This window comes from Penicillium chrysogenum (assembly GCF_028827035.1).
Source record: "Penicillium chrysogenum strain IBT 35668 chromosome Unknown utg000004l_segment0_segment0, whole genome shotgun sequence".
NCBI classification, from domain to species: domain Eukaryota; kingdom Fungi; phylum Ascomycota; class Eurotiomycetes; order Eurotiales; family Aspergillaceae; genus Penicillium; species Penicillium chrysogenum.
In genome coordinates this window covers 5023752-5043304 of record NW_026622752.1, presented here as the reverse complement: position 1 = coordinate 5043304, position 19553 = coordinate 5023752, and the positions used below count along the sequence as shown (strand labels likewise).

Here is a 19553-nt window from a genome sequence, read left to right as displayed (position 1 = left end):
TGATCAATAACCTCGGAATGATTTAATTCCCTTCTGATGTCAAGAAAGCTTTAACCGGGAATATCTTTGCCACGTGCTGCCACGCGAGCCGATCATCTCGGCAAGTACTTAAGGTACTTGATATGGGAAATTAGGTCCTACTATTGATACTTTAACTTTTAGTGACTCTATTGTAGTATTGTATATTATAATACTGAGGTGAGTGTGAAATTTGGGTAGCTTAGTAGCTTATTTACTATCTATCTATATTAGAGGTACTATAGCAGCAAGGGATAGTACGGCCTATACAACTATCATCTTTACAGAGGCAACACAGACCTCCCTTTTACTGCGAAACAACAACATGAAACAAGACTGCTTACACCGGTCATCTACCTAGGTAGTCTTGGCATGCAGTTTCGAAGGGGCTTTGAGTGTCTTTCACTCGCACATTCTAAAGCTGAAGTATTCTATAGTTGAAGTATTCTATAGTTGAAGTCTTTCACAAAATTAACAAGTACTAAACCTCAGACCAGGACAATAACTATTGTTATCGTTATTAGATGTAGTCAAGATGAAAGCAGGTGAAAGCAGGTTAAAGTGACAAAGTATACTCCGAACTCCGTCACCGCGCAAATTCTGCCGGATCTACTTTCAATTTCAAGGTGCACTGCCATCTCTGTCGATTCTCGTTCAATTCAATCAACATCATTCCTGCAGATATGCCGAAGCCAAAATCCTTCCTTAGGGAGACCAAGACAAAGAAGAAGGCTGCCTCAAAACATGTATGTGGTAGAGATACCCCGCACAGAATAGCTTGGTCATGATCTCATACTCATACATTTTTATATAGGTGCCTGTGACGGCAGATGATTTTCTTGCAGGTGTGTATTTGTCAATAAGCCAATAAAATCAGCAGCCAAAATTGCTAACTACCTCCCCAGCCGGCGTGGAACTAGAAGAAGCCGGCGAGAAATGGCGGGCCGGAGATGCGGCCAAGTCCATGCGCTTCTTTATGCGGGCCATCACCAACTATGACGAAGGACTACAGAAACATCCGGGGACATTTGATCTAGCTTACAACAAGTATGTATAGTTGAAACCGACATCGAAACAAGCCAATGCCTCGCATTCTTCAATTTCGTCCATGATTAAAAGGTCTTGTTTCAAGTTTAGCTTTTACTAACAAGTCACCCAGAGCACGAGTCCAATATGAAATCACCCAGCACCCCAAACTAGCGGCCCAGTTAACAGCGCCACAGGGGGAGATCTTGCAGGTTGCGCTGCAGTCACACCGGGATGCACTGGCTTTGGAGCAGGACAATGCTGACGTGTTGTTCAATTCGGGCCAGGTGCTGACCAGTCTAGCGGAGTTGATGTCAAACCTAAAGCATCCTGACGAAGAACAGCAGATGCAAGCGGGAACCTACCTACAAGAGGCAGTTGAGCTGTTCCAGCGGTGTCTGATCGTACAGGAGATGAAGTACACGCAAATGCAAGAGGAGATCGAACAAATGGAATCCGGGGATGTGCCACCACCGGAGCCGGAGGTTGTACCACAGGTTGCGGAGAAGTCCCAAGCTGAGTCCACAGGCGAGGAGGAGCAAGAACAGTGGGCGATGATTGTGGAGCCCGTCACGAAAAATACACTCGTGGACACGGCGGTGGCGCAGCTGGAGACCTTGACTACGCTGTGCAACTTGTTGACTTCGAATCCGGGTGCCGGCGGTGTTGGCTGGGTGCAGGAATACTCGTCGGAGCTTGTGCATTCACGACTGCCTGCTTATGCCGAAGGTTCGGACAGACAGTATGAGGCGGCCTTGGCGCGCGCTAAGTTCATCTGTGCCTTGAACGATTTGCTCTACCGAGGCGGACATACCGATATCCAAACCTACCAGCAGGAGGTTGGACATGTTTTTGGCCCCGAGCTGGACGTATCCGCGGACCCGGCAGGACTGTGTGGTAAAGCGGATGCGCTCACATCGCTGAACCAGGCGCTTTCGGACATCCCCCCATCAGAGGATGACGAGGCATTTGAGAACGCAGTAGCATTGCGTTGGAAGTCGCTTTCAACTGCCCTGGATGCATTGACGGCTGCTAGCAAGCTCCCGGATGCCGACAACCTGCCCAAGATCCACCTTGGACGCGGAGATGCTGAGATGCACCGATGGCGTCTTGGAAGAGCGCCCTGGAACCACGCCATGGCGAAGCAGAACGGAGCTATGCTCTTGCGCAACGCTCAGACGTACTACCGCGGAGCAACAGCTCTGGCCCGCCGCGACGGAGCAGCCGAGGAAGAACGCGACGGAACTTGCAAGGAGGCGATTGCTGCAGCGATCGAAGGCCAGAACACGAAGCTCGAGCAGCTCAAGTCAACGGACCTCCAACAGGTGATAGTCGTGGCGCAGGATATGGTGGAAGACGGAATGGTTGACGGCAGGGAATTGAGTGCTCTGTTTTCATCATGAATCGGATAGAGAAACAATTTCCGCAGCTCATAGGCCCGGACGGGCTTTCACCTCCTCATCCATCTGGATCGCGTCCTGGCGAATATGATGTTGTCTGCTGAATTGGGTGGCCGCCGAAGCAGCACCCTCAATATCCGAAACGACCAATCCAAGATGTGACAATAGCCGCTCAATTTCCAGCCTCTGAGCCTGCACAGTCTGCGCAAGCTCCGCGTTTTCCGCATGCGTAGCCTCGAGTCTGGCGTTGAGGGTCGACTGCGCTTCCTGCAGATAGGGCGTAAGGTGCGCCTTGTACAGATCTTCGGCGCCGAGTGTATGCGCACTGTAGTAAACAAAGTTAGAAGTCAGAACCAATAGCACAAAAAAACCAACATAGTCCGAATAAACGGCCAAATCCATTCAACATACACTATTCTCTCTTGCCCCTCGGCATTCTCTCCCTCCCGCTCCTTTCTAGCCCTCGCATCCCCAACCAGCCGATCAAGCTCATTCAAATGCGCCACCGCATCCCTTTCTGCGATAATATCATCAAACTCAGCCTTGGCATTTGCTTCCAGCTTCGCGTTCAGCTGCCGCCAGACACCCTCCAAGCTGGCAGGAACATGGCGCGCAGGTGTCGGGAAACAGCCCGCAAAGTTCGCATATGAGTTTGCACGGAGTGTGCGTGCCAGAGCCTGTTCGAAGACTTGGCTTAGACGTGAGGCGCGCGGGCCCGGGGTTTGGGAGATTGGAGCCGGCAGGGGAGGGGACGGCGACGCGGCGGGCGGGTGGTGGGAGTTTGATTCGGGCATGGTGGGTGTTTCGGTTGCCGGAGTAGAGTCGGAGAGTGGGAAGCAACGGAGAGCATGCAGCTATGGAGTGAGTGGCGTACAGGAGGCTGTTTGTGGTTCTTTAGGAATTTGGGTCTGGGTGTTGGACGGACTCTGTTCAACGCGACGCGCCGGTCACGTGCTTATATATATCGAATTGATGAGACACACTACATCGATATTTGATTGTTTTTTGGTAGTTATATTTCGCTAAATGCTAAATAGTGTTAAAATGGGTATATTGGTTACGTGAAGTAGTGCGTATAGTATATTGTAAAGGAAACATAGCATTCAGCTATTAACCACCTCCTAGCCCTAACTTGATGGATCTAAGCCCAGCCAACTTCGGTGTCTGTCCCCCTCATGCTCGGCTTTTACCAAGAGAGCAGGAGTCGAGCTTTGAGAGCCTTTCCGTAAATGGAAGGATTCTAAATTCGTCACCGGACGGGACACGCGCCATGAGCATACGCGGTTATGGATGTCAGACCAAAGTAACTTGAATGCGGGCCATGAGATAGAGACGTATATAAGGCTATTCCAAAAGCCCTGGAGTGGAAGGACGAAGCTAGATGCATAGTTGAGACTGAAATTAAAGTCATTAGGACGAGCCAGGGAATAGACTCTGTTTATCGTCGAGGGAACCTGCAATGTCGAACAAATCAACACACGAAAAGAACCGAGAACAATTTTCAGACTATAATGGACTTCCACTAGACCTACCCATGTAACAAGTAATGCAATGAAGAACAGCATAGCGTATTTCGTATATGCCCACGTAGCCGAACTAGCTTCCGTGGACGTCGACCTCCGCGAGTCTTGTCCATCCGGTCGCGCGGTCTTGCCGGAATTCTCCCGCTGAAGAGGACTGGGCCCTATTTTTGTTCTGGAATCTTGCAATGTGTTGGCCGTACTCCCGCCCTCGATCGTGACCGAGTATGCTCTGAACGCAGCAGACGGCAATCCGCGCGCATTGCCCTCCGACAATGACCGACGCTCTGGAGTAGAACAGGCAATCTCCCTGGTGACTTGGATGCCGGTTAACATAGCAAAGGGAGATTCTGGGACAAGATCTGAGTCGATCCCGCCGAGGTTTCGAAGCTGGCGTCGTTTCTGGTAAATCACCGTCCCTGCTCGTAGGTAGATGGCGAAGGTCAATGAGATAATGAGCCAGACTGGTCCGTAGAATATGGCGATGCGCAGGAAGGACCACTGTACAGAGATCCAGCACCACAGCTGTCGGATGGTAGTTAGGTTAGTATAGACCAATAGAAGGGAATGCTTTACGGTTGTGCTTACAATGGCGGAGCCATATATCCGGCCTCGGGCTTGGGTCTGGACGAAGAAGAATGCGAAAGCTGGAACGAATGGAACACCGTAGCAGCAGAGCACATATTTCCATTCGAGCCGGCGTAGTTGCTCGGAGTCGTATTTGTGGAAGAATGTTAGGTAGACATTGCATGCCATTGCAAATGTCCATAGGGCATCGGCGGGCATGAACCTATCCTTGCTTGTTAGTGGTCGTGTGTTAAGGGGTATTTAGTTACCGACTTGACACGAACCATTGAATCAAAAACCCCTGGAACTGGCACAGGGAACTCTCAACCCCAGAATGAGTCCCGTCTGCCGATATGATGGTGGCTATATTAGCCATGATATTACCCCATGATGCATAGAACACCAATCGGTTGATGGGTTTACGGAACGTGGGGGACCACATAAAAGTAGCGACTATAACAAAAGTGCCAACCAGGGAAATAGTCGAGCACACACGCTCTGTGGCCGAGATGGCCAATATTTGCTGTTCTGTCAGGGTCATGGTATCATGGTCTATGACCTGACCTAGTCGCGAGGGGGAGGGCTTCCAGCACCTGAATGTTATATCCAACAGCAGATATGAACCGAGAAGATCCTCGTGGTTCAACAAAGCCAAGTTGGCTTGTGACAGATTGAGGATCCAGATGATAGAGATCTACCAGCGGGACGTATTTTTGCGATATGGTTCATCCTCGAAACCGAAGGCAAAAGCAGATATGACCAAAGCACAATACCACCTGCTTATTATCCGAAACAGGCAACAAATAAAGGGAGGAAAAAAGCCAAATGACAGATAAGGCAAGACGGACCCAATCAGCATATTGCTGTTATTCCCATCGGCCTGTAGCTAGGAAGATGCTAGCCTGATGCCCATGAAACAGAGAGCGCGGTCCCAACAGTTATTAGGTTCAAACAACTGCCAAGAATAGGGGTAAGAACCAAGCAGGATATCTTTTAAATGATATTCGTCTCAAACACTGGGACAGGGCTCCAACCGGTACAGGGAAAGACATGCGAACGATTCCTTGGGTGGTACCACAACGTGCAATCTCCCGGGATTTGCGATATAGGTAGGGGATTGGATAAAGGGCCAGTACTGGACTGCATAGACAAGTCGAATGATAGTGGGTTGCACTAACAATTAAAGTCATTGTTTAGGCTGTCCTTGTCCCGCGCAGCTGTCTTCTAACAATGCTTAGTGAAGTAACCTGAATATGCCAAAGGGCACACCAGTGACAATAGTGACAACAATTGTAGAGACCTTGTGGAATCCTATAAAGTCAGTTGTGTGACACTAGCACTGTTTTCCCCCGATATTTTCACAGCTCACTATTGCAGACCAGATTGAAATACAGGTAACTGCATGTTTGAAAGATTTCTCCGAACGGACATGAAGACATTCAAATGCTTGAATGCTTGAAAGGGTTGCTCTAAGCACTTACAGTTGGGTACTTAATAATAAAGCGCAGTGTAGCAGCCATGAGCTTGTTGATTCGGAAAATCCTTGGTGGACAAAGAACCAGTTGCACCCATTAGCCAAGATATCCGCATGGATTGCAGTTCCAACGGGGACGTTTGAACTAGGCCCAAGCGCTTGTTTCACATGTTTCTGTATGTTAATAAATACAGGTTGGGGTGGATGGTAGAATGAATTTCTCGAGAAAAAGCTATTTGGAAGACGGCAGGCAGAATGGTGATAACATCTGGAGCCCTGCTTCAAAGCATCATCAAGTCAGAACCAGTGTTCCGAAGGAAATACATCTCCAAGCAGGCCAGATACTTCTCATCTTTGACAAAACTGGCCCCAAATGCACAATGTCAGGTGTAAAAAAAAGAAAGAAAAAAAAGGTGAACAAAAATATCCATCATCGGGTATAACGCCGAATTCTCCCATGTCCAATTGTCTAATCGAGCTCGTCATCTCGTCATGCGCAGTCTAGACCGCTAATAAGCGGGCTGCGGGGGAATCATGCCCCCATATCCAGCCATCTGCTGCTGCTGGTGTTGCTGCTGCAATTTAGCCTGGATCTGAGGCAGATCATGGAACCACGGGTGCTGCAGGGCCTCGTTGGCACTGATGCGCATCTCCGGACGGAGTTGGAGCATACGGTTCAGCAGATCCATCCCGATAGCATCCATTTGAGGGACGATCAGCGACAGATCCTGTGTGGCGTAGATCTGGAAGTCGGACTTGTATTCTGGCAGCTGGGAGATGCCGGGCCATGTACGTTCGGATGGTGTGCCCATCAGACGGAAGATCTTGATCAATTGATCCTCGTTGGTTGTGCCAGGGAAAAGCGGACGGCCCGTGTACATCTCTGCCATGATGCAGCCAGCGGACCAGATGTCAATGCTGGTGTTGTAGGTGCGACTCCCGAGGAGGACGTCCGGCGCGCGGTACCACAGTGTGACGACTTCGTTGGAGAATGTATTAACCGGGATGCCGAATGCGCGAGCCAATCCAAAGTCACCTAGCTTGAGCTGGCCCTTCTTGTTGATCAGGAGGTTCTGTGGCTTCAGATCGCGGTGAAGGACTCGGTTGTCGTGACAGAAGGCGATGCCCTTGAGTAGCTGGTGCATGAAGGATTTGACCGTGGCAGGATCCAGCTGTCCACGGTCACCGCGAGTGTCCATATATCTCTTCAGATCTCTGTCCATGAACTCAAAAACAAGCATGAGTTTGTTTTCCGTGTGGATGACATCGTAGAGCGAGACGATACTCTCGTGCTTCAGCTCCTTCATGAGGGAGATCTCACGGATTGCCGTCGAGGGTGTTCCCTCCTCGGAATCCAAGTGAATTTCCTTCAACGCCACCATTTCACCGGTTTGACGATTGCGCCCTTTAAAGACCTGTAGTATTCTGCATCAGCGGTGAAACGGGGAGAGTGGCGATCAAGCTAGGAGCGGGGGAGAGAAGCGGAGAGATATCGAGAGGGATCGAGACGTACAGTAGCATAAGTGCCTTCGCCGAGCTAGAAATCAGACGGATACCAGTTAGTGAAGGTCCAAGACCGGTAATAAGTAGAAGGGCATACCTTTTCCAGTTGCTGGAAGGAACTGGGCTGCTGAGACTTGTCCATTTTCTGTGGAACTTTGGAAGCCGGTGGCCCCGATGGTTTTTTAGAATGGAAGAGAAAATGACCAGGAGAGACCAGATTTGAGGCGATCTTTAAAGGGGCTGCAGAATCCCTGAAGTGCTCCATGCTGGGACGTGAGGGAGGAGCCCCGCGCTCAGCCGGGACTTATCAGACTTGGCTTTTTTTGGCCTGAGGTAGCAGGCGCTTATATTCTTACTCTTACTTCTATCTTTATCTTTATTTTATTTTATTTTTTTCGTTGTAACTATGCTATTTCACAATGAGCTTGATGTTAGAATATTTTCATCTAATTTTCTAAATCTATACATTGACTGGGAGTTGAGATACAACGGTCGGGAGGACTGACTGGGATGGATGGCTACACCGGACATGAGCAGAGGGTTCATGTCCAACATTTCCAAAAAGCAGGGCTTCATTCCTGACGCCACCAACATTGATAATACCAATAGGCATGCCTCGTTGATGTGCTCGTTCCACCAGGCGCCACGCCGAGAAAGTCGCTAGGCTGCTACCCAAGATGAGTAGCCGCCCAGCATCGTCGATCGCCTCTTCAGCCGCTGCTTTGACCAGTGGATCAATATTTTCACCGAACATGATGACTGCAGGTTTCAAAATGCCAGCGTTTGAACCCGGCGATAATGCACCGTCGCTCTCTACCTCTACAATAGCCTTCGTGCCATCGCTCAGCGTGGGAGGGTTCTCCAAGCAGGTCGGACATGAAGGATAACGGAAAGTAGAATATGGCGCTTCGGCGAGATCAACATCGCCATCCGGGTTCAGCTTCAAGCCTTTCTGCCGTTGCTCCTCCGGATTATCGGTATCGAGCGCACCCTCTGCAACCATACGAGCCAAAAACTCCGCCCAAGCTGGATTGAGTTTCTCCAGCGATGCTTGAAAGTCAGCGCGGGGAAGTTGGTTTCGACAGCTAGTGCAGACGACCGATCGCAAGTATCCGTGTAGTTCGAGGGTAGACAGGTCCGGATGTGCGAGGGAATGAAACGAGTCGACATTCTGCGTCACAACGGAACTGATGTATCCTTTCTCACCAAGACCTTTAATTGCCCAATGTGTCGAGTTCGGCTTTGCTTTCACAAGCCCAGGCCATCCGATGAAGCTACGCGCCCAATACCGCTTGCGCGACTCATGGCGTGAGATGAACTCATGGTAGTAAATCGGACGATAGGATTTGTTTCGCCGGTAGGTACCCTGATCGCCTCGATAATCCGACAGGCCAGACGCGACAGAGATACCTGCGCCAGTCAGTAGTACCGTCTGGGAATGTCTCCCCACATCGACCCCGCGGAGATTTAAGGACGGTGGTGCAGTGAAGAAAGTGCAGATAGCCTCGATTGCCCCTGCAAGTGTTGTTGCAGTTGGAGGGGTTATAATAGCAGGCGGCAATGGTCCCGTAAAGGGGATCCGAATGGCAGGCGTCGTCATTGAAGACGCACCATTATACAACGTACGTCCGGTTGTCTTGGGCGGAACGGAAGTGGAGATTCTCCAACGATTGCGTAGTTGAATGCTTGGCGGATACTTGCGTAAGAAGATTAGATAGATTCAAGGTTCGTCAAAGACTATGTGTACTAAAATAAGATGAATTGATAAAGAAGGATCCTGATAGGTTCCGGGAAGTAGTCCGATTTCAGGGGATCAATAGGAGTCATGGAGATGGTCATAGGGAGAAATACAGTGCAAGTGCAGACTGGAAACGGAAAATCAAGGAATTTGCCGGATGACATGAACATCCCACCGTAAGACATCTGATCTTTTTTAGAGATGTGTAAACTGAAACTAAAACTGTTTTAACTACAAGTACACAAAGAACACAAAAGAACACAAAGAACACTCGGCCCAATTTTCATGCTCGCGTGCCTTTGACGCGATGCCGCTGACGCAGCCCCTATGCAGGCTTCGTCCTCTCCACTTACGGATCTCTCTATCTTTTACTGCCCAGCGGCGTATATTTACTTCTCCCGTTTTAAAAGACGCTTCTTCCTTTATTTCTCACTCCAGACCTCGTTCCATTCCACGTTCGACATCCCTCGCTATGACACAAACTAGGGACCATGGCCATAGCCACGGCCACGGTCACCACCACCACCACCACGATAATACCTACCTAACCTCCAAAAACAAACACGACGCGGGTGTTCGCATTACACGCATTGGCCTTGTCGCTAATTTGTGTATGGCAATTGGAAAATTCATTGGCGGTTACGTCTTCAACTCTCAATCCCTCATCGCCGACGCCTACCACGCGCTTACTGATCTCGTCTCCGACTTTTTGACTCTGGGAACTGTCGCCTGGTCCCTGAAACCCCCGAGCGAACGATTCCCTAATGGATATGGCAAAATCGAGAGCATCGGTGCGCTAGGAGTTAGTGGGCTTCTGCTCTGCGGAGGAGTGTTTATGGGTCTCAACGCGGGACAGGTCCTACTAGCTCAGTTCTACCCCGAGGCGGCTGAAACAGTAGCTCACTCTGGGCTTCTGGGACATGGACATTCTCACAGTCATGGGCCAATTGGTCCTAGCATCCACGCGGCGTGGATCGCAGCAGGCTCGATCGTGGTTAAGGAGTGGCTTTACCGTGCTAGTAAGTGAAGAGAGATACAGGGATTTGGCTGTTTATATCCATCAGGTGGCTAACTATATCCCAGCTATGAAGGTTGCCGAAGAGCGCAAGTCGTCCGTGCTTGCATCCAACGCCGTTCACCACCGCATCGACTCCCTGACGAGTATCGTCGCCCTTTTCACAATTGGAGGAAGTTATGTCTTCCAAGACGCCACCTGGCTGGATCCGGTTGGCGGAGTTCTGATCTCCTTGATGGTCATCAAAGCTGGTTGGGGCAACACATGTACCTCTCTTTTGGAGTTGGCAGATACTACGGTCGATGAGGAGATCCGACACTCTGTGGAGGATGCCGCCTCCAAAGCCTTGAAGGATATCGAGGATGGACATGAAGTGATTGTTCGTGACGTGCAGGGCATGAAATCCGGTCAAAACTACCTGATGGACATTGAGTTGGCTGTTCCGGGGGCCTGGGCTATTAGTCGGTCACGACACATCGAAGAGGTGGTTCGCCAGACTGTTGGATCCGAAGTTCGTGGTGTGAAGCGCATCAAGGTCCGCTTCATTCCCGCGGAACATCAGGAACTCACGTTCTCTGATGAGTTCGTCGCACGGGATGTTAGTGGTGACCCAGAGACACCCCATGCTCGAAAGCAGCAATAGGGATAGACTTTTGCAATGATACCCTTGGCGAGATCTATGAGTATAGATTGAATATAAAACAAGTCTATAATATAACCGATATAGCAGAAATAGCAGGCATCCTAGCTACAACATATAACATACAATATAGTACCCCGTATATAGTGGGGGCATTTCTCTATTCTACCGAGAATTTAGCAGAGCAGCTATTTACCCGGACATCTCGGGCTTCACTTGACATTCCTGGATGAGCTTACCCTAATTTGGTTTCTCGGTGTTCACTTTCCCACTTTTTCAACTATACTCCGCTACATATAAAAGGAATCATAGGAGGGTCCATAGATGTTATATATTGTAGAGCCCACCATAGACCGGGACCGGTTATAGTCCCTTTACATCATCGGTTCATCCCACCTGGGAATCTTGCCGCTTGCACTTGACACTTCTCTTTCTTCTTTTTCCGGATTCATCCCTTGATCTTTCGATTATTTTTGCCTAAATTTGGAAAATCTAGCAGATTCCTAGTTTAGTTTATATCTTTCCTGTTACTCTATTGCCCGGAACTGTATCTCTTTCCACCATGGCATCAGACAGTCCCCTCTACATTGGATTCGATCTCTCGACGCAGCAATTGAAGGGATTAGTTGTCAATTCCGATCTTAAAGTGGTCCACGCTGCCAAATTCGACTTCGATGCCGACTCGAAGGGGTTCCCGATCAAAAAAGGTGTGCTGAACAATGAAGCCGAACACGAAGTGTTTGCCCCGGTCGCTTTGTGGCTGCAGGCATTGGACGGTGTGCTAGAAAGTCTGCGCAAGCAGGGTCTCGATTTCCGCCGCGTGAAAGGAATTAGTGGTGCGGGACAGCAGCACGGAAGTGTATACTGGGGTCAGAATGCGGAGTCCCTTCTCCGCAATCTGGATTCCAGCAAATCCCTTGAGGAACAGCTGGAAGACGCTTTCTCCCACCCATACAGTCCCAATTGGCAAGACTCGAGCACTCAGAATGAATGTGACGAGTTTGACGCCGCTCTCGGCGATCGCAAACATTTGGCGCAGGCCACCGGAAGCAAAGCGCACCATGTAAGAAGCCCTCGAAGTCTAAGTATATGCGGGACAAGCGTGCTGACAATGTAATTAGAGATTCACAGGTCCTCAAATCCTCCGGTTCACAAGGAAACACCCGGGGGTTTATAAAAAGACCTCGAGAATCTCGCTGGTGTCATCTTTCTTGGCATCACTTTTCCTAGGCCATATAGCCCCATTCGACATCTCCGACGTGTGCGGGATGAACCTGTGGAACATCAAGAAAGGGGCGTACGACGAGCGCTTGATTCAGCTCTGCTCGGGTGCTTTTGGGGTTGAGGATCTCAAGCAGAAGCTAGGGGAGGTACCGGAAGATGGAGGCCTGCACCTAGGCTCCGTTCATGCATACTTCGTGGAGCGTTTCGGCTTCAGCCCGGACTGTACGGTCATTCCAGCAACTGGCGATAACCCGGCGACCATCCTTGCGCTACCGTTGCTGCCATCGGATGCAATGGTTTCGCTCGGCACCTCTACTACCTTCCTCATGTCCACCCCCAGCTACAAACCCGATCCGGCCACACACTTCTTCAACCACCCTACTACCCCCGGCTTGTACATGTTCATGCTGTGCTATAAGAACGGTGGCCTGGCCCGTGAGCACGTCCGAGACGCCATCAATGAGAGCCTGAAGGATACCCCTGCCCAGCCCTGGGCCAACTTTGACAAGGTTGCATTGCAGACTGCCCCGTTGGGCCAACAGAGCCCAACGGACCCGATGAAGATGGGCCTGTTCTTCCCGAGACACGAGATCGTACCAAATATCCCTAAGGGCCAATGGCGCTTTACATACGATGCCAATACCGGGAATCTAAAAGAGACGACCGATGGATGGAACTCGCCGCAGGACGAAGCCCGCGCCATTATCGAGAGCCAGTTGCTTTCGTGTCGCTTGCGGTCTCGAGACCTTACCGAGAACCCTGGGGGTGGACTTCCCTCACAGCCACGCCGAGTTTATCTCGTTGGCGGAGGATCTAAGAACAAGGCAATTGCCAAAATTGCTGGTGAGATCCTCGGCGGTGTTGAGGGCGTATATTCGCTCGACGTTGGCGACAATGCCTGCGCCCTGGGCGCCGCATACAAGGCTGTTTGGGGTATCGAGCGACAGCCCGGTCAAACATTTGAGGACCTGATCGGGCAGCGGTGGAATGAGGCTGAGTTCATTGAGAAAATTGCGGACGGGTATCAAAAGGGGGTCTTTGAGCAGTATGGTCAGGCCGTTGAGGGCTTTGAGAAGATGGAACTGCAGGTTTTGCAGCAAGTGGCTGAGAAGGGCGATGGAGATGATTACTGAAAATAATATGGACATAAAGAAAAAAAAGGATTAGATTAGAACTATTTTAGCATCATTTTAGCTATTTTAAAGCCTCATTTCGCAATGACAGACACATATATAGTATGATGTTCCAACGATAAAGCTCCGGCCTAAAACCAATTGTGTGCCCCTTGCCCTACTTGTGAAGAGACAAAGAACATCACATTTCAATCAAAATCTCCTCCACATCTCTACTCGAGATACTTGAGATACTTTAGATACTCTAGATATTTTTACAGACTTGACTTCTCTTGGCAAGCGAGGGCGGAACCTGGTGCACGGGACCGATTACGATATCGAGGAAGGGCCCGCAGGTGATATCTCCTCCACCGAAAACAATTTTAAAACAACACAAACCTCCCCTACGATTTCATTTCCCTCTCTCCTTCCCACACCTCGAAGGGAGACTGGAAGATGGAAGAACAGGTTAGTATTCCAATTCTTTTCAGCACCCTTAAATCAAAGAAAAAAAAAGAAATTTCCCAGTACCCCATCCACCGCCCCTCCCCCGCCGTTTCAAACAACCCCTCCGATACCTTTTCCTTACCTCAAGACACAAGATGATTGACACATCCCAGGTAGCAAATGCAATTGAGATCGCCTGGAATCCATCCTCCAACCAAACCCTAAAATCGCAAGCCTTCGAATACCTCAACCAACTCCGCTCCGACCCCTCCGGATGGCAGGTTTGCCTCTCTCTTTTCACCAAAACCCCCCAACAGACCGAAGTTGTACGGCATGTCAGTCTGGAAATTGTCAATAGTGCCGCTCAGGGCGGCTTGATCGATCCGGCCTCACTTGGCGTTGTTCGAGATAGTGTGCTAGCCTACATTCGCCAGGCTTACGGCCCGGAGGCCACTGCCAGCCCCGACGCTCCTTATATTCAAAATAAAATTGCACAGACTGTTACTTTCCTTTTCTCCTCCCTCTACGCAAACGGCTGGGAGACCTGCATCGACGATCTACTGAACCTGACCTGCAAATCCGCGGGCCGGGATAACCAAATCGGTGTTGTTTTTTACCTGCGTGTGCTGGGCTCGGTTCACGAGGAGATTGGCGATGTGCTGGTTTCCAGGTCCCGCGGGGAACAGGATAAGGCGAATGCGCTGAAGGATTTAATTCGTGAGAGGGACATGCAGAAAATTGCCAACTCCTGGCAGGAGATTCTGGCAGTGTGGCGGGAAGGTGATGATACAATTGTCGAGATGTGCTTGAAGGCGGTTGGTAGCTGGGTCAGCTGGATCGATATTGGTCTCGTCGTGAACCAGACCATGTTGGACCTGCTCTTCCAGCAGCTTGGGCGGGCCGAGAAACAGGAGCTTCGGGAGGGAGAACAGCGGGTACGCGATGCGGCCGTGGACGTCTTCACAGAGATCATCGGAAAGAAGATGAAGCCTTCAGACAAAATTGAGATGATCGCTTTCTTGAACCTCGACTCCATCATCACGCAGCTGTCTAACAGCCCTCCACTACGGGAGAACCGGTTCACATTCAAGTACGATACTGATTTGGCAGAGACGGTTGCCAAGCTTGTCAACAACACAGTCGTGGATATTGTTCGGGTATTGGACAATGACGCTGGTCCCGTTAAGGAGCAGGCAGAAACCCTTTTGCAGGTCTTCCTGCCGCACATTTTGCGATTCTTCTCAGACGAGTACGACGAAGTCTGCTCGACTGTTATTCCTTGCGTCAGTGACGTGCTCACCTATATCCGGAAGCTTGCGAAGGCGAACCCATCCTTCGAGGAGCGAAACAAGTCCATCCTGCTTCCGATTTTGAAGGCAATCATTGCGAAAATGCGGTACGACGAGACCTCAAACTGGGGTGAGGAGGATGAGCAGACGGATGAGGCAGAGTTCCAAGACCTGCGCAAGAGACTGGGTGTTTTGCAACAAATTATCGCCTCGGCCGATGAGCAGCTTTTCATCGATGCAATCTCAGAGGTGGTGGGAACAACTTTCCAAAAACTGCGGGCATCCGGTGGGCAGCTCGACTGGCGTGACCTAGATCTCGCTTTGCACGAGATGTTCTTGTTTGGCGATCTGGCCGTCAGGGCCGGCAGTCTCTACGTGAAGGGCGCCCCTACTGGAATGGCTGCAAGCCGTCTGATCGAGATGATGCTCGCAATGGTAGAGTCCGATATCCGATCATTCACCCACCCCGCTACCCAACTTCAGTACATGGAAATCTGTGTTCGTTATAGCTCATTCTTTACTCGCCACACCCATCTTATCCCCGGAGTTCTGGAGAGCTTCCTCCAGCTTGTGCACCACCCTGTTCGAAAAGTCAAGACCCGTTCGTGGTATCTATTCCAGCGGCTAGCTAGACAGCTACGCAGCCAAATTGGCAACGTGGCACAGACTGTCGTGGAGGCATTGAGCGACTTGTTGGTTATCCATGCTGAGGTGCCTTCGGAGGGTGATGACGGTGATGAGATGTCTTCCGAGGACCACGAGGGCTCGGCAGACGCCGTGTTCAACAGCCAACTGTACCTTTTCGAGTCCGTTGGAATCATTTCTTCGACCCCGAGCGTCGGTGCAGACAAGCAAGTTCTCTACGCCCAGTCGGTGATGAACCCTGTCTTCGGCGACATGGAACGTAACCTCGAAGCCGCCAAGGCCAACGACGAACGCGCATTGCTGCAAATACACCACGATATCATGGCTCTAGGAACCCTCGCCCGTGGTTACTCCGATTGGCAGCCGGGCACCAGCTCACCCTCAGCTCTCCCGGCGCCAGAGGTCTCGGCGGCTTTCGCCCAGGTGGCTGAAGCGACCCTGGTTGCGCTTGAGTCTCTCAGTTCCTCATTCAATATCCGGACTGCTGCTCGCTTTGCGTTCTCGCGTCTTATCGGTGTTTTGGGCGCGCAGATTCTCCCTCAACTGCCCCGATGGATTGACGGGCTATTGACTCAGACTTCATCACGAGACGAGATGGCGCTGTTCCTCCGCCTTTTAGACCAAGTTATCTTTGGGTTCAAGGGTGAGATCTACAACATCCTCGACACGCTCCTGACTCCTTTCTTGCAGCGAGTCTTCTCTGGTATTGCCGAGCCAACCACCGGCACTGATGACGAGATCCAGCTTGCCGAGTTGAAGCGAGAATACCTGAACTTCTTGCTGGCCGTGCTGAACAATGATCTGGGAAATGTCATCATTAGTGAGAGAAACCAGTCCATCTTCGAGACCGTGATCACCACTATCGAGCACTTCGCCAAAGATATTGAAGACTTCACAACCGCCAAGATGGCGTTCTCCGTGTTGGGCCGTATGGCAAGCTGCTGGGGTGGACCTGACATTGCCCCTGCCCCTGCCAATGGCGCTACACCTGCCCAAGCCGCACTCCCCGGCTTTGGTGGATTCATGATTACCCGGTTCTCGCCACTGTGCTGGGCACTCCCCACAACACCATCCTTCAACTCCAAAGATGCACAAGCTAAGCAGGTCCTTGCCGAGGCCGGCGCTCTGCAACGTACTATCTACTCTAAGACAGGCATGGAGTATGCGGAATATTTGCGCAATCAGGAACTGCCTGGCATGGGCATGGGAGCCGAACTCATCGAAGAGTTCCTGACCGCAATGGGCCAGCTGGACGTGAAAGGGTTCCGGCAATTCTTCCCGGTATGTGCTACTGTGTCAATACCCCCGACGCTTTCGACCTAGGAGACGTCCCAACTAACCTGCAACTTTACAGTCATTCATCCAACGATTGAGCGCATGAAGTTTCCTTTTCTCCTCTCTGTCTGCTTTCTAGATTCCCCCCATTTTTCCATATTTACGTTTTGACGCGACGAGGTGACGTCTCTCCTCCTGTCGCCCTGTGACTTCGCCATCTATACCATCTACTTTTCTCATCCAAGTATTCCGATCCTGATACCATGCTTGCCCAGCTTGAACCCCAAGAATAGTGCTGGATCCAACTCTCGGGGGCAAATCAGAAAGAACAAAAAAGAATTTACGTGATCTTTTTTTAAAAAAAGAAATTCCGAGTATATAGCTTGCCTCTTGCTTCCCGTTGATCCCTTCTGCGGTGCATTCGCATTATGTTCAGTATCCACCTGGACACGCCCTGGCGTATCCCCCCATTTTCTCTTTCTCCCTCTTAGCAGCTTCATAGGATAGGACCAAAATCGGGTTTATATTTTTTATGTCTTGTGAGCTGAATAACTTGAATTGTAACTCCCCTAATTTCACGCTAGTGCCCATTTGGAATAGTGGTCGATCTACGATTTGCAAGAATAGACGTTGTTTTCTACATGAAGAGTCCAGTTATAGTGCACTACCTACTGGAATTCGAAATCAGTTTAAGTCTTATTGTCATGGGATAACTCATGAAACCAAGTGTATGTTCACTCGTATCGTTAGTACGGACACAACAAGGCCCTCTTGAAAAACTATCCACGTCATTCTTTTCCGACATGGAATAAAATAAGCTACCCAAGAGCGGTTTTTGCTCAGCTACATGCCTTCAAATGTTCTCCAATGCTACGTACAGTGGATTCCGAAACAAATACCCAGTACCCCCATGGAGATTTTACCCCGATACCCATTAGATAGTTTCAGTTCGTTCTCGGAAACCACGCCGGATGGCCGTAACAAGGTGTTTTCTTTTGCCTAATTAAGCTTAGCCGATTTAGAGCGGGGTGGTGTGTCTGGGGAATATGTTTACCACTTCTACTGTACCTCTTCGCACTGGCCCAATATACGTCTCGTTTCCCCCATTGATTCTTTCAAGTCTGCAATTTGAGATCTAATCGCCATGGGTAGTATTACTACTACTTTATTAGATTTGCCGACCGAGCTCCAATTATACATCATACGATTTCTTGATTACCCTTCATCTGTGGCACTTTTACAGACCAACCGACGTTTCAGGATTATTGTTCCTATAGAGCCGCCTACGACAGGGGAACAAAAACTATCGTATCTACTTGCCATGGAGCTCTGGCCAAAGTAACTGCTTCCCAGCAGGACAAAGTCTTGCTATGCCGATCAACCTACCTTCTAGTTACTAATTATTCCAGATATACTCACCTCTTTTCGTGCAACATATGTCTGAAACTTCGAGCACGAAATGCGTTTGCCGATAAGCAACTACGAGCCAGGCGCGGAAAAGGCCACATCGAGAATGACCGTCGATTTTGCCTCGATTGCGGATGCTGCCACAGGATGTATCAACCAGGGCATTTCCTCATGGTGGGTGGCCAGGAAGAAGTCCTCTGCGCTATTTGTCGAGAGAGATGTCGATATGGACGATACTGCACCTATTGCCGCATGTGCGAGCCTTGTGCGTCAAAGCAACCCCCGCTGCCTATACCCGTAGCATTACCCCCGGATGAACTCGAGGATCGTTGTCCCCGGAGCGGGCACCTTGTCAAGGATTTGGGAAAACCACCAGGCAAATTTCAGATCGAGGACATGCTGATGGCGATGAAAATGAGTGAATTCGAGGACATTAATGGGTTCGTAGGCAGCCCAGAGTGGTTTGAAGAGGACATCGCTCATGGGAATTTCTAGGGCCATAGCTTTAGCTTGAATCTTGTCTTTTGGACAGTTTCAAAGTGGGGTACATATGTATCGATGTCCCTATTTACTATGTGTAAGAAACAATTTGCCTAGTCTGTCTCGTTTGTTATTCCAGAGGCTTTATATACACGCCTCCTTTCCATAGATGCATCGTCACCTCTCTTCTTCTTCACGATTTCCCTCCTCTCTAGTTTCTTAGCCTCAACGATTAGTCTGCCTTGGCAGTGAAGGTTTGAGAAAGAAGCAAAGAGTGTGAGTGGTGACCCCAGTTTCAAGAAGTAATGTAGAACTTTGGAGGTGAGGTACTGAAATGTAGCAGACAGGCGAGTGGTGCAGAGGAGTATAGCACTTTCTTGTAAAATACATACAGTGTCCAAACGTTCAAATACTGTATTGTAATGTATACATATGTACCTAACAGTCCAGGGAGCTGTACGGAGTAGGAAAGGTGAGGTCTCTGTAAAATACATAGCCTCGTAACTCCATACATATGGTCTTTGCTTGTAGGCGAACGATAGCCTCAACTTCATAATAATGATCTTCCTCATAGTCTTGTCTCTTCGCCTCCTCCTTTCGACACGGGAATTAAATTGTAAGGGTTTACAGTTAAAACTGATTTTCGAATTCCACTGTCTACTTTGGATTCACTTCACAATTACTCTTCTTGGCGGGATAAAAATAGCATCGTTATCGTGCTAGTACAGAACTTTCTAGCGAGTCTAGCAGTGTCTTATTTCGCCTAACTCTTG

The 19553-nt window shown here is 49.9% G+C and overlaps 9 protein-coding genes across 9 annotated transcripts; 5 read left to right on the top strand and 4 right to left on the bottom strand.

The window, feature by feature from the left end:
• Window positions 1-701: 701 nt before the first annotated feature.
• On the top strand, window positions 702-2447 carry N7489_007874 (uncharacterized protein; the record flags this gene model as incomplete). The annotated part of the gene is made up of 4 exons (XM_056713624.1): window positions 702-764; window positions 833-863; window positions 924-1065; window positions 1178-2447. 4 exons carry the CDS (start codon window positions 702-704, stop codon window positions 2445-2447), a joined length of 1506 nt encoding a protein of 501 aa, XP_056567339.1.
• A 27-nt stretch (window positions 2448-2474) lies between these two features.
• Window positions 2475-3238, bottom strand: N7489_007873 (PMF1/NNF1 family protein; the record flags this gene model as incomplete). The annotated part of the gene is made up of 2 exons (XM_056713623.1): window positions 2475-2769; window positions 2856-3238. The coding sequence occupies 2 exons, from the start codon at window positions 3236-3238 to the stop codon at window positions 2475-2477; spliced, it is 678 nt and encodes a 225-aa protein (XP_056567338.1).
• A 550-nt stretch (window positions 3239-3788) lies between these two features.
• Window positions 3789-4750, bottom strand: N7489_007872 (putative cAMP receptor-like protein; the record flags this gene model as incomplete). Its single annotated transcript, XM_056713622.1, has 3 exons — window positions 3789-3821; window positions 3977-4489; window positions 4553-4750. 3 exons carry the CDS (start codon window positions 4748-4750, stop codon window positions 3789-3791), a joined length of 744 nt encoding a protein of 247 aa, XP_056567337.1.
• A 1764-nt stretch (window positions 4751-6514) lies between these two features.
• N7489_007871 (cyclin-dependent serine/threonine-protein kinase phoA) lies at window positions 6515-7773 on the bottom strand (the record flags this gene model as incomplete). Its single annotated transcript, XM_056713621.1, has 3 exons — window positions 6515-7420; window positions 7519-7542; window positions 7606-7773. The coding sequence occupies 3 exons, from the start codon at window positions 7771-7773 to the stop codon at window positions 6515-6517; spliced, it is 1098 nt and encodes a 365-aa protein (XP_056567336.1).
• Window positions 7774-7968: 195 nt separating this feature from the next.
• N7489_007870 (putative SIR2 family histone deacetylase) lies at window positions 7969-9108 on the bottom strand (the record flags this gene model as incomplete). The annotated part of the gene is made up of 1 exon (XM_056713620.1): window positions 7969-9108. The coding sequence occupies one exon, from the start codon at window positions 9106-9108 to the stop codon at window positions 7969-7971; it is 1140 nt and encodes a 379-aa protein (XP_056567335.1).
• A 445-nt stretch (window positions 9109-9553) lies between these two features.
• N7489_007869 (cation diffusion facilitator family transporter) lies at window positions 9554-10904 on the top strand (the record flags this gene model as incomplete). Its single annotated transcript, XM_056713619.1, has 2 exons — window positions 9554-10265; window positions 10330-10904. 2 exons carry the CDS (start codon window positions 9554-9556, stop codon window positions 10902-10904), a joined length of 1287 nt encoding a protein of 428 aa, XP_056567334.1.
• A 559-nt stretch (window positions 10905-11463) lies between these two features.
• Window positions 11464-13258, top strand: N7489_007868 (xylulokinase; the record flags this gene model as incomplete). The annotated part of the gene is made up of 2 exons (XM_056713618.1): window positions 11464-11964; window positions 12023-13258. The coding sequence occupies 2 exons, from the start codon at window positions 11464-11466 to the stop codon at window positions 13256-13258; spliced, it is 1737 nt and encodes a 578-aa protein (XP_056567333.1).
• A 435-nt stretch (window positions 13259-13693) lies between these two features.
• Window positions 13694-16999, top strand: N7489_007867 (Ran GTPase-binding protein LOS1; the record flags this gene model as incomplete). Its single annotated transcript, XM_056713617.1, has 3 exons — window positions 13694-13705; window positions 13858-16899; window positions 16973-16999. The coding sequence occupies 3 exons, from the start codon at window positions 13694-13696 to the stop codon at window positions 16997-16999; spliced, it is 3081 nt and encodes a 1026-aa protein (XP_056567332.1).
• Window positions 17000-18352: 1353 nt separating this feature from the next.
• N7489_007866 (uncharacterized protein) lies at window positions 18353-18795 on the top strand (the record flags this gene model as incomplete). The annotated part of the gene is made up of 2 exons (XM_056713616.1): window positions 18353-18554; window positions 18602-18795. The coding sequence occupies 2 exons, from the start codon at window positions 18353-18355 to the stop codon at window positions 18793-18795; spliced, it is 396 nt and encodes a 131-aa protein (XP_056567331.1).
• Window positions 18796-19553: the final 758 nt, after the last annotated feature.